Source organism: Pseudorca crassidens, chromosome 15 (genome assembly GCF_039906515.1).
Source record: "Pseudorca crassidens isolate mPseCra1 chromosome 15, mPseCra1.hap1, whole genome shotgun sequence".
Taxonomy (NCBI): domain Eukaryota; kingdom Metazoa; phylum Chordata; class Mammalia; order Artiodactyla; family Delphinidae; genus Pseudorca; species Pseudorca crassidens.
Genome location: NC_090310.1, coordinates 19,357,553 through 19,369,770, shown reverse-complemented (window position 1 = coordinate 19,369,770; position 12,218 = coordinate 19,357,553). Strand labels below are relative to the sequence as shown.

The window sequence follows — 12,218 nt, the reverse complement described above, 5'->3', positions numbered from 1 at the left end:
CATTTTATCTTCTACTGCATCCCCACTGCCATATGCATTCCAGCCTTAATGAATTATTTACAATTTCCCAAGTGTCTAGTTCTTGTCCCTTGAACCTTCTCTGCCTGGTATTCATAATGTCCCCCCTGGAAAGCTTCCTCAGGGCAGAGTTAGGTACTTTTTCTTTATGTATTGATTTTCTTTAAGTATCTCGTGATTTTTGGTTGTCTGTTGATATTATGAATGAAGGATTAGGTTCTAGACTCTAGGGTAATTAATGTAGGTAACTTGAGTATGTTTCCTCCATCTTTGTGTAGATTTCATTACCCAGTAGTCCCCTACCTTGAAAGGGTTGGGGGGATGCTGATGGGGAGCCCTGTGTATGTGAAGGGTGTTGATTGTTTTTTTGGATTTAAATGCATTTGCTACCTGTGGCCATGTAGCCATATAGGAATGGAAAGTGGATGGAAAGAGCTGAGTAGTTGTGGCCTTTCTATTCCTTATGCAGTCTTTGCTCTGTGCCTGTTTTGCTCAACCAGCTCTAATCTTGGAGCCTCTCTGGAGCTCTACCACAGGATGGCACATACAGCCGTTTAAGACTTCTCTTGTGTTTATTCTTAGGTTGCAGCTTCCTTTGCTCTTGTATATTCATCAGCTCTGAATAGATTTAGTACCCTTTTCCCTATCATTTCAGTGAGGGAGAGTAGAAAGGAGGAGACAAATACATTTGCCCATTCATTTTGAAATCCTGAGCCAGAGGTTCTGTTGACAAATTTGAACATTTCTGATTTTAAGAATTGAAACAAACTTACTTACATTAGTACATTATGGATTGTTTCCCAAGTATTGATAGAATTGTTTAGAATGTTTATAGGATATGAAATTAGTATAATGCTAAAATACAAATCATCTATTTATGAATAAGTTGTGTTCTAAAAATAGGTATAAAGCTTTTTAGAGCAAGGAGAGCTGAAGATACCCCAGATACCTGGTCAGGAGAGGATTGTGGGGAAGGTTCCAGGCATTGCCATTAGCTACTAATTGATAATTGGGGCCAGAAGCAAGGTAACTCTGCTCATGAGATGTTGTTTACATGCTAGAATTGGAGGAAGTTGCTTGTTTCCCAGTGTAAAATTTGCTAACTTTAGGTTGTCTTCCTTGATATAACATTAAGATAAAAGCTCTACTACTTGTGGCTTACTAAAGAAAAGTACTGTGCAGTGGCTGTATAGTTAGACTGAGGTTGCAAGTTGTGTTTTATTTCAATGAATGATAAAAGAATAATTTGCCATGTTTTCTGATGAGTGAAAATGAATCTATATGCAACATTACTGTTATTAATTCATTTTGGGAAAGTTAATTGCAACTGTGTGGTTCAGGGATTTAGTGCAAGAAGAAGAACAGTTGATGGAAGAAAAGAAAAAGAAAAAAGACGACAAGAAAAAGAAGGAAGCTGCTCAAAAGAAGGTAGTATATGTATAAACTAATTATTTATATTAAGCAGTTTAAACATAGATTAAAAAAGAAAATTACTCTTATCGGATTATGTAAAGCATTTGATTTAATGTTTTAACTTCAGTGGAGATTCATTTTAATATTTAATGTCTTTGAATATGCATTAATAGTAACTTGTTAAGTGTGTACAATTTAATGCATAGTTATTTGATTTTGCCAATAATTTTTCTGGAAGGTAAGTGCTTTGCATAGGTCTTTATTTTTCGATTAGGTGCTCCTAGGTTTTCATAATACATCATTTTATAGTCAGAAGAGCGTGGCATTTGTAGCTGCATAGAGAGGCTTTGAAAGCAGGCTCTCCCACATAGCGTACAGAACAGTGTGGCCGTCAACTTTATTTAGCCTCTCTGGGCCTTAGTTTCCTTACGTTTTGTAAAATGAGAGTTGAATAAAATAAGATAATGTAATACATACACATAATAGAAAATAAAGTAATAAAGGAAATAGTAATAAACATAATAGGAAACAAAGTGTCAATTTCCTTTTCTCTTTTTATTTAGTACCTGGGCTGATTTTTTTAATTTGAAGGTTATGTTAAGATATTTAAAAATAAGCCTAAGACATAATTGCTGCAAAAGATCTTTAACCAATACATTAATCAAAAACTGTAATCAAAGCAACACAAATTGCAGAAAAATAAAAGATGCCTGTAAAGATTTTTCCAAATTAATACTAGAGGCTGATGACAGTTAACTGAGCTAGGCACTCATCTCCTGCTACATCAACATTTCAGGGACCTTAAAAATGTTCTAAAAGACCCAGTGACGTTACTGTTCCATTTCTGTATTCTAATGAAAAGTTATGATTTTAATTTTTAATATATACCTTTTTTGTGCTAGGACCTGGATATAGACTAGAGCAACATCGTTATCTCCACACTATTTAGTAGGGAAAAACAGGATACAAAACTATGGCAGGTAGGGATCTGTTGAAGCACAGAGAGAAGTGCTTAACTCAGCCTGAAATGGGGTAGAGGGACAGGGAAGTTTTCTTAGAATAGAAATTAGTTAAGATTAGTTAAGTGAATAAGGAGCAGAATGGAAAATGATTCCAGCAGTATAAACTGAGAATTAAGTGTCTGTAGCCTGTATGTGTTAAAGTATGGGTTTTGATTGCAGGGGGTGGTGGTGGGAAGGAGCCAAGTGTAGAAGTGTCGGGGTGAGACTGGAGGGTTGGTCATAGCTGTTGGCACTTCTCCCATTTTGGCCATCGGGTGTTGGGGAAAACACCAAAGACATTTTAGTAGAGTGACATAAAAGTTTGTAGTTTAAAATTGTATTTAGAACCTTGGCCAGTTGTGGAATTGGATTGGAAGGGGTAGAAACTAGAGACTGAGATATTGGTGAAGGGACTATTAAAAGAATCCATAGAATTTGTTGAAAGGATATGAAGGGAGAGTAACCTGGATTGACTTTTAGGTTCCAGAGTGAGTGGCTGAGTACATTTTGGGAGCAGTTAACCAGGTTAGGGGATACACAGAAAGGGGAAAAGAAATATAATTCAGTTCTGAACTTGCAGGGTTTAGGGTGTGATGAAGCGAGTAAACTGGGGAAGAGCAGAGTACAGAGCATTGTGGAGGATTAAGAGTGATGAGGATGAGGTGACTTAATAGGTGACCCTTGTTGTCGGCCGTTTGTTAACTCAAGAGTGATGGGAAGAGATGCATTGGTAATTGTCATAGGGTTTGGAATAGACTCCTACTATAGAGTTTTGGCATTGATAATGCCTTAGGCCTCTGTTTCATTTGTACAACATAATGATTCAATATTTGTGTATGTATTGTGAAATGATCACCCCAGTAAATCTGGTTAATCATATCCATACCTAATTGGAGAATTTTTTTTCTTGTAATGAGAACTTTTAAAATTTTAAATATTGTATTTTTAAATATGTAATGTGAGTATAATTTTTAAGTTGTAACATATACAAATAAATGACTCTAATTGTTAAAGTTTACCTTTATATTCTTTATAACCAAATCTAAATCACCAAGGCAGTGTCTTTAACACACGAATGATGATTTTCATGGCGTTTGGCCCCTCACAAAATATGAAGTGAGTTCTTCATACTGTTTACCACTCCATCCCTGCCTCACTCACTGTAGGGTTCCAGGCTCTCACCCCAACTATGTCCCACTGGAACCATCATCAGAGATACGGTTCCATAGCCATTAGAGAGATGGGGAGGGTTTTTTTTTCCCCCTTTCTTTTGTCAGATCTTCAGCATTAATAGGGATTCCTATGTATCCTATAGAAAAAGTAATATCTAGTGATTGAACACGATATAAAGGAATATTTAATATCTCTAATAAATGTTAAGCTTAGTAGACTAATGCCACTGTAAATAAGGCTGTTCTCTGAATTCTAGATAACCAGCTTACAATTGAATTTGAATACAACCCATCGGTGAAATGAGGACAGCTGGTATTTCTGTAGGCTGTTACCAAATAGCTCTTTAAAAACAAAATAAAAGGAAAAATATCCCAAGTTGGCACACTTATAGCCCATATGATATATTGTGAGTCACAGGAGTTTTAAGATAAGTTTCCTGGAGCTTGTCTTTTGTCTGTCGTAGGAGCCAGCAGGTGTATCCAGGTAGGTGACAGAGATCTCCATAAGCTAGGGAGACAGGCCCATTTATATAAATGTTGAAACATGAATTCACTATGGCAAAAACAATCTGTCTGTTTTATGTAATCTATGCACACTTTGAAAAAAACTATATATTTTTGTTTCTGAAAAGACTTCAGATGCTGTTTTAATCCATTCATTTTATATATAAGGAACCCAAGCATTAAAATGAGTTAAGTGTCACCATCAGGGTGACAGAACGGGAATAGAATTGAAATCTTCTTATTCCCCTAGGTTTTCCAAAACTCGGTGCTATGGCTTTATCCTTTTGGTACAGAACATTATCTTATACTTTTACTTTATTTTTCACCAACTAAAGGTGAACTTTAAAGCTGGAGATAATATGGTGGTTTTTATAAGGCATTTAATAAGTCTTTATGCCATGAATACAGAGAACAGATTTAACAGTCCCTAACTGTGGTCTTTTAAAGAAATTTAAATTCAGACCAGAGTTAATTTCTATTTTAAATAAAAAACTAGATATACAACTCCTTATATAAACAATTAGACACCAAACAAAGCTCACTGCACTATTTGTACTATGATAGTTTTTCTAATTTTGTCTGTTAAATATCAATTTAAATATTTAAATTCCTTAAAAAATTTTTGACACAAAATTACATGGTTTTTATTTTCAGTTCCGTACATCTCTAGTTAATAATAGAAATCAATGGATGATTTTTTATTTTTTGAAAAGCCTTCTATTTCACATCTAAGAATTACGGCTATTTGCTTACCTTCTGATTCTAGGCTCAGAAAATAATTTGATATAGCACAGGAATGTAGTTTCTGTACTTAAGAAAAGGGTAACAATAGTAGTAGTAGGTTGTTATCATGGATTTATCTCTAGGTTCTGTTTTTAGAAGAAATTTCTAGATGGAATCTTGAGGGAAATGTAGTGAGGAGGAAAAAGGAGGATGAGAAATAGGTTAATTATAGAGGGATCGTTTAGTATAAACTTTACTTTAAACATGTAATTGTAGTTCCTAGAAAGCATATAATGGTTGAGGGTTGGAAGGAGGCACCAACACAAATTGGGATCTTTCAGTTGAGAATGTTTAAAAGTCAGTGTTCATGGATATTTTTGTTATTGTGTTAAAAGCTTGAAGGGATTTTTATAAAAGGCTTTGTGGATTTAAATGTACTCATTTCGAGCTTAAATTAGACTTATGTTGTAGAAAACTTCCAATTTCATTCCTCCTTTTTGGAAATTTTAGTGTTTACTAGTTATGTCTCCCAAAGGCTGTTTTGTTCTGAGACTAGAGACCATATTCATCAGTCTAAGTAGCAAATTTTCTCAGTAACCTAAGTGGTAATATAACCAGGCCTGGAGCATTGTACTCATCAAGGGCAGTTAGGTATTGTCTTTACAGTCCTGGCCCTTATTTAAGCTTACTCTTCTATTTTCTTTTTTTAAAAATATAATTCAGCAGACCTGGGTTCTAGACAGTGTGCTGGTTGCTGAGAAATCACAGAAAAGATCTCTAACCAGTAATTATCTCATTTAAAATAAGTGAATCAAACTATTAATTCTTTAGTCCTTGTTTTAGTTTCTAATACCTGGCACTGTTAAGACATTTTAGATGATTAGAAAAAGAGGAAAAAAGTAGGACCTGGGAGCTGGGAGTGAGTTTGAGTCAAGTTTGTGAGAGGAAGGAGCCAAAGCATGGGTGAGTAGGGCACTAGGGAATATCTGTTGAATGCTTTCTGTATGCTAGGCACTGTCCTAAGCGTGCTTTCTTTTTTTTTCCCCTAAGCTCTTTATATGAGTTCAATCCTTTTAGCCTCACAACAACTCTGAGGTAGGTGTTTTTGTTCCTGTCTTATAGATGAGGAAACCAAGCTTTAGAGAAGTTAACTAATTCTGACCAAGGTCACACTGTAAATGGTGGGGCCAGGAGTCAAAGCCAGGCAGTCTGGCTTCAGACTCTGAGCTCTTAACCACTGAGGTGTACTTAGGGGTCGAGGAGCTGGGACAAGTGGTGCAGAGCCCGACAGAAACAAAGCACCTGGCAAGGACCTGGCATGGGTGTGTCTGCCACTTGTCTGATGCCTTCACTAATAAACTGAGGCAATTGTGATAATTGCTTGTGGAATCACAGCTCAGGTTTTTTGTTTTTAAGAAAAAAATATTCAAAATAGAAATACTTTTGCTTCTCAGTTTGCCAGAATCTTTTAATTCTGTTGTACAAGATCCACAATGATACGTCACGTTTGAATAGTATTATTTATCCAGAAAAGATCTTTTTATATTTTACTTGAACCCTGTAATAGCCCTGAAAAGGTAAGCAGAACAGTTTTTTTTTCTCCTTCTCCATTTGAGGGATTAGGAAACTGAGACCCAGAGGGTTTAAATGACAAGGTCATTTAAAAGTAAGACAAAACAAACAAAAAACAGTTGAAGTTAATTTTAATATATTTTATATAACCCAGTATATCCAAAATATTACTATTTCAACATGTAGTCAGTATAAAATATTATCAATGAAATTATTTACCTTTTTAAAAAATACTGAATAATAGAAATCTGGTATGTATTTTGTGCATATCACTTCACACTAGCTCTGTTTCAGTGGTCAGTAAACACATGGGATAGTGGCCACCATTTTGAACAGTGCAGACAAATATTCTTAAAATCACTGACCCCACTTGGAAAATTCTCTTTTTAATAGTTTGAGTAACATACAAGTTCCCTGGACCAACCAACAAAAACCTATTTGAACGAAATGGAACTCTTTCAGTTCCATTTCCTCCTAATCGGGAGCTCTTGGGTTCTATTACTTATATTCTTTCACTATATTAGTTGGTGTTCTGATGGGTGTCCTTCAGACACTCCTTTGAGTGTCCCCTGGTGCTGTTCTCTGTAGATGACACAATACTGAATGAGGTGGATCATTGTTCTCAAGCAACATGAAGGTTTCTTTCCCAAAGGAGTTGGCATAGTAGATACCCTTTATGCTGTAAGGCCTAGAAGAGCAACGCTGTATATCTTGGGGTTTAGTAATGTGGTCATGGTTTCTATGTACTGTAGCCTAGTTTCCTTTGGAAGTAAACTGTGGAAGAGACCAGGTGAGTTAAACAAAAAAAACCAAAACAGTGCACAAAACAACACACAATCTGTTCAACATGCAGAATAATTTCCGTGTTTATTTTTTGGGTTTCAGAAAATTATGTTATCTTATAGTTTGACATGGTGCTTGTAATACTTGGAAGTATTCAGATACTGAGTTCTCTCTAATAAGACTATTTTTCTATTACCAGATTTTAAAAACAATTTCTTCCAGAAATAAATGAAGTGTTCAAGCTAGTTGACTGGTCTTTTGCCATTGTCCTTCCATCAATTTTTTTTTTTTTTTAATTTTCGATCCATATAAAGTAAAAGATGGGCCTCCATTATTTTATGTGTCACTAGTGCTCTAAAACTTGGTAAAGTACTTCAGTGCCTAGATCGACTCTGGCTCTCCAGGGAAAGATTAATGTTTGGCTTCAGTATTATGGTAATTGCCATATAGTTCTTTACCATATAGTTCTATAATGATATAATTTTTAAAATGGTGTTTTTGGTAACAATTTAATATGACTAAGCAAAATGAATTATCCTGCCCTATGACAGTTAAGAAAAGCTTTATCTTCATTTAGAAGCAATTCCTGGTTATTCAGTTACTAATTATTCAGTCTTCCCTCACCTCCCTGCCTATCCTTGTATCTTTTTCTTTTAGGATTCCCACACAGTTGGGCATAATCAAAAAGTTGATTTTCACTTGTGGCCTTTGTCTGTAATCAGTTCTTCTTGAGGCCCTTGAAGTTTGAGCCAGCCACCTTGAGGCAGTCCTACTGTCCTCAAGCCCCTCTCCCTGTTGTGTCAGAGACAGTGGAAGTAGGGGCAGGCATGGGAAGCAGGGCCCATGTCAGCTTAACTTCAGAACACAGTCATTTTAATTGAATTGTCAGATGTGTCAGAAGTGACAAACGTTTCAAAATTTTTCCCACCCAAAAATACTTAAAAGTTCACCATGCTTAACTGTAGCAGCCTAACTTCCAGGAGTTAAATGTATTAACTAATTTGGCCAAAGAAGCTTTATGCAGCTTTTCTTCCAGAAAACTTAATTCATGTTTTATCATGTGATACAAGAAAATTTGAAGCCCTTTAAACATTTGAAAAACTCATTAGATCCATTAAAGGTAAAGGTGACAGTTATATAATTTTAAAACTAAATGAAGAGAAGTTCCATTTATCATTATTATTATTATACTGTCATACAATGGTGTCTTTTCTGCTTTGTGACTAAAGCATTTCCAGAATTTTTTTTTACTAATAAACATTGTGTCAGGGACAATGGGGCACATCTGTGGGAAAAGCATGCTTTTTTTGCATATCTTTTCCTATGCAGTTCATCTAAGTGACAAATTCCTTATTTAATAAAAATGTGTATGTCTTATGTAATAGTAATATATGAGCATTTTATCATAACAGTCCATTTCTTTCAGTTTCATATTTACATTGTTTTTTGTTTGTTTGTTTTTATTTTAGGCCACTGAACAAAAAATCAAAGGTACGTTGTTTAAAGCTATTTTTTATTCTTTTTTTCATTAAAGGAAGGTTGTTGATATGCATTTTTATTCACCTCCAGGATGGGAGAGAGAAGAGCATGAAAGGAACAGGGGGTGGGGACAGACTTCTTCAGTGACATCACCGTGGAGTCATCTTTTGGGGTTTATGATTTATTGTAGTATATATTAATTACCACCTTAAAAATATAGTTTCGAGACCTACCTTACATTTATCTCCTAGAATAAACACCACTTCCTAACATACTTCCTTGATTGGAGTCTTTGAGCACATGTGCCTTTCCTTCAGTCTTCCATCTAAAAGTCTTCTTGTCTGGAGCTACCTCTAGGACTTTATTCCTTGTTCTCTGTATAATATTGTCCCCCACTCCTTCCTGTAGGCAGACTGACATCCATTCTATATTATCACTGAGAATAGTAGATTGCTAACATTATGGTTAGGTTGAACAGCCCCCAGTACATGCCAAGCAAAAGACTTCAGGGTGGTAAAGAAACAGGAACCTAATTCCTCTCAGATCCTGAATCAGGAGTTCTTCACCTTCCCAGGAGTTGACTACCTGTAATGAAAGGTGTAGGGCTCTCTGATGCTGAACTTGTTAGGCCTAAAGATTCTGAATTTTTACGTAAGCTATACCAAAAGTATAATCTCTGCATTTGGCTGATACTGCACTCAAAACTGCTTGTTTTTATTAGAGGTTAAGGTAAGGCATTGCTTTTTTTTTTTTTTTAAATAAATTTATTATATTTTTATTTTTGGCTGCGTTGGGTTTTCGTTGCTGCGTGCAGGCTTTCTCTAGTTGCGGCGAGCAGGGGCTACTCTTCATTGTGGTGCGTGGGCTACTCTTCGTTGCGGTGGCTTCTCTTGTTGCGGAGCACGGGCTCTAGGTGCGTGGGCTTTGGTAGTTGTGATGTGCGGGGCTCAGTAGTAGTGGCTCGCGGGCTCTAGAGCGCAGGCTCAGCAGTTGTGGCGCATGGGCTTAATTGCTCAGCAGCATGTGGGATCTTCCCGGACCAGGGCTTGAACCTGTGTCCCCTGCATTGTCAGGTGGATTCTTAACCACTGTGCCACCAGGGAAGTCCAAGGCATTGCTTAAGGTAACATTTTTAGGTGCAGTTGTATGAGAGTGAACAAGAACAGATAAGGAAGACCTTTTTGAGGTTGTGAGTCTTAAAGATGAGACAGCCGGTCAAAGAAAGAATGAAATGGCAGAGGGATCAGCATGATTGAAGGCACAGAGACAAGACATAATGTGATGTTATGTGCATTGGTGGTATTCCAAGAGCATTAAATACCTAGTGATAAGTGGTCAGGGTTGAAGGGTTTTTTGAAGGAGGTAGGCAGGGGCCAGGTCAGAGAGGACCTTATATGCTAAATGTACTCAAGGAGCCACTGAAGAGCTTAAGAAGATGGTGACATCATTTGTTTTTTCATTCTTTTAAATCTAGCAATTACTTACATGGAAAGTTTTGGTTGAAAGATAGGCAGGGATTTGAAAGATGGAGCTAACAGAAAAAAGACACTGGGCAGAAGAGGCAGGTGGACAAGAAGAGGGAATATTCAGAGAATGAGTATAGGGGTGTTAAAGGGAAGGGGCCGAATATAGGCATAGAGGTAGGGGGAACCAGAGGATGGACTTCATGCTGCTTAAAGAGTGGAGAGCTAGCAAAGGTTCTTGCATTTAGAGGTCATGGTCATAAGCTATGCTTTAAGAACATTTCTTTGTCAGTTGTGTCTAGTGTCACCAAAAAGGAGCAGTACCAGAGAGAGAAGAGAAGGAATAGGGTAATGAGGATTTGAACTGAGGTCTTGACAGTAGAGGTAGGAGATGGATGACAGATGTTTGAGATGTAATTGACAGGATTGGCAACTGGTGAGATCAGAAGGTGATATTGTGGCTGTGAATTTGGATGTCTAAGAAAGTTACAGGGATGTGGAATGATGTAGGGAGTAGCACTGCCAAATTAATTCAGTAGGAACGTGGGGAATTCCCTGGCAGTCCAGTGGTTAGGACTCTGAGCTTCCAGTGCAGGGGCCACAGGTTCCATTACTCGTTGGGGAACTAAGGTCCTGCAAGCCTTGTGGCATGGGCCCCCCAAAAAAAAATTTTAGTAGGAACATGACCAAATTAATTTTCTTAAAATTCCACTTTTCTCACACCACTCGCCTGGATAGGAATGTTAAGTTGTTCCTTGTTGCTTTGCTTCAAAACCAAACTCCTGGTTGACTTTCAAGTCCCGCTTTAATCTGACCTCCCATGATCTAACCAACTTGTTTCCCATCACTCCTTTATACTTTTCAGATCATTCTTATCTTTTTCATGTTCATTCCTGTTTGTTTCTTTTTGATCCCATTTCTTAGCCAAGGATGCCTTTCAGCTTTTCTAACGCTCTCAGAACTCATCTTCTAGTGGATCTCTCTAACTGCCCTTGATCCTTCCCTTTCCATTTTCTTAGGGTGTTGTGATGTGTATTAAGCTTGGGGCACTCACTATTCTATCTTAGATTTTTGACTGGTCCATGGATATTTGTTTCTTCAGACATGACCTTTGAGTACCTACTGCTTACATCCTTTCCAAATGTAAGTCATTCTTTTACATCCATACATAAAACATGAACATGTTTGAATCTTTTTTTTAGATTTTCCACAATTCTGAGAATGTTAGGCTGAGTATATGAAAGTCACTTCAAAATGCTTTACGTTGTTTTGCCAACTATTTTACTCACTTCATCCTTCTTTTGATGGCAGCTCCCTTCATACTTGGTCACGCTTATTCTGATTCATGAAAATGTATTTATTTTCGTGGTGTGTACAATATATGGTGTTTATGGCAGTGATTAGATTATAAATTTAGGAGGCTTGTGGTATGGGTTTGGCTCACACCGTTGTTTTTTTTTACTAAACTTTATTTTGGAATAATTTATGACTTACTGAAAAGTTGAAAAGATAGTACAGAGAGTTTCCATATAGACCTCACCTGGTTCCCCATTATTAACATCTTACGTTTCTGTGGTACATTTGTCAAAACCAAGAAACTGACATACGTTGGTATTACTGAACTCCAGACTGTATTTTGATTTCACCAATTCTTCCATTAACTTTTCTGTTCTAGGATCCAATGCAAGGTAATTTGTTTAGTTGTCATTTCTCCCTCATCTCCTATGGTCTCCACACAGTGTTTTTATTGTTATCCTTTAAATTTTTAATTGATTGCCAACATTTAAAAATTAGGAGAATTCACCTAATTCAGGATTATAGTTTATACTGTCAGCATCATTTTTGTCTTTCTATATTATAGAGTCTATATAAAGCCCAGGTTTAGTCACATGTGGCTATTAAGTACTTGAAATGTGGCTAATGTGACTGAGGAACTGAATTTTAAATTTTATTGGACCACATAGTTCTAGAGCCTTCTTGGTTGTTAAGAGTCAAGATTTTAGTGCTCAGACTGCATAACTGGTTAGGCCCGGCACTCCCTGTAGAATTCTGCCTTAATGAGCTATTTCTTTTTCTAAGGCTACTGCCAT

General features: G+C 36.7%; 1 protein-coding gene across 7 annotated transcripts in view; it reads left to right on the top strand.

Annotated features, from left to right (window-relative positions):
- TNRC6A (trinucleotide repeat containing adaptor 6A) overlaps positions 1–12,218 on the top strand; it is a 97,489-nt gene that overhangs the window by 21,035 nt on the left and 64,236 nt on the right. For all 7 annotated transcript variants that reach the window (XM_067706352.1, XM_067706356.1, XM_067706353.1 and 4 more), the window contains 2 exons: positions 1,359–1,446; positions 8,656–8,677. In XM_067706352.1, coding sequence (XP_067562453.1) covers positions 1,359–1,446; positions 8,656–8,677 — 110 coding nt within the window. The remainder of the gene's footprint in view (positions 1–1,358; positions 1,447–8,655; positions 8,678–12,218) is intronic.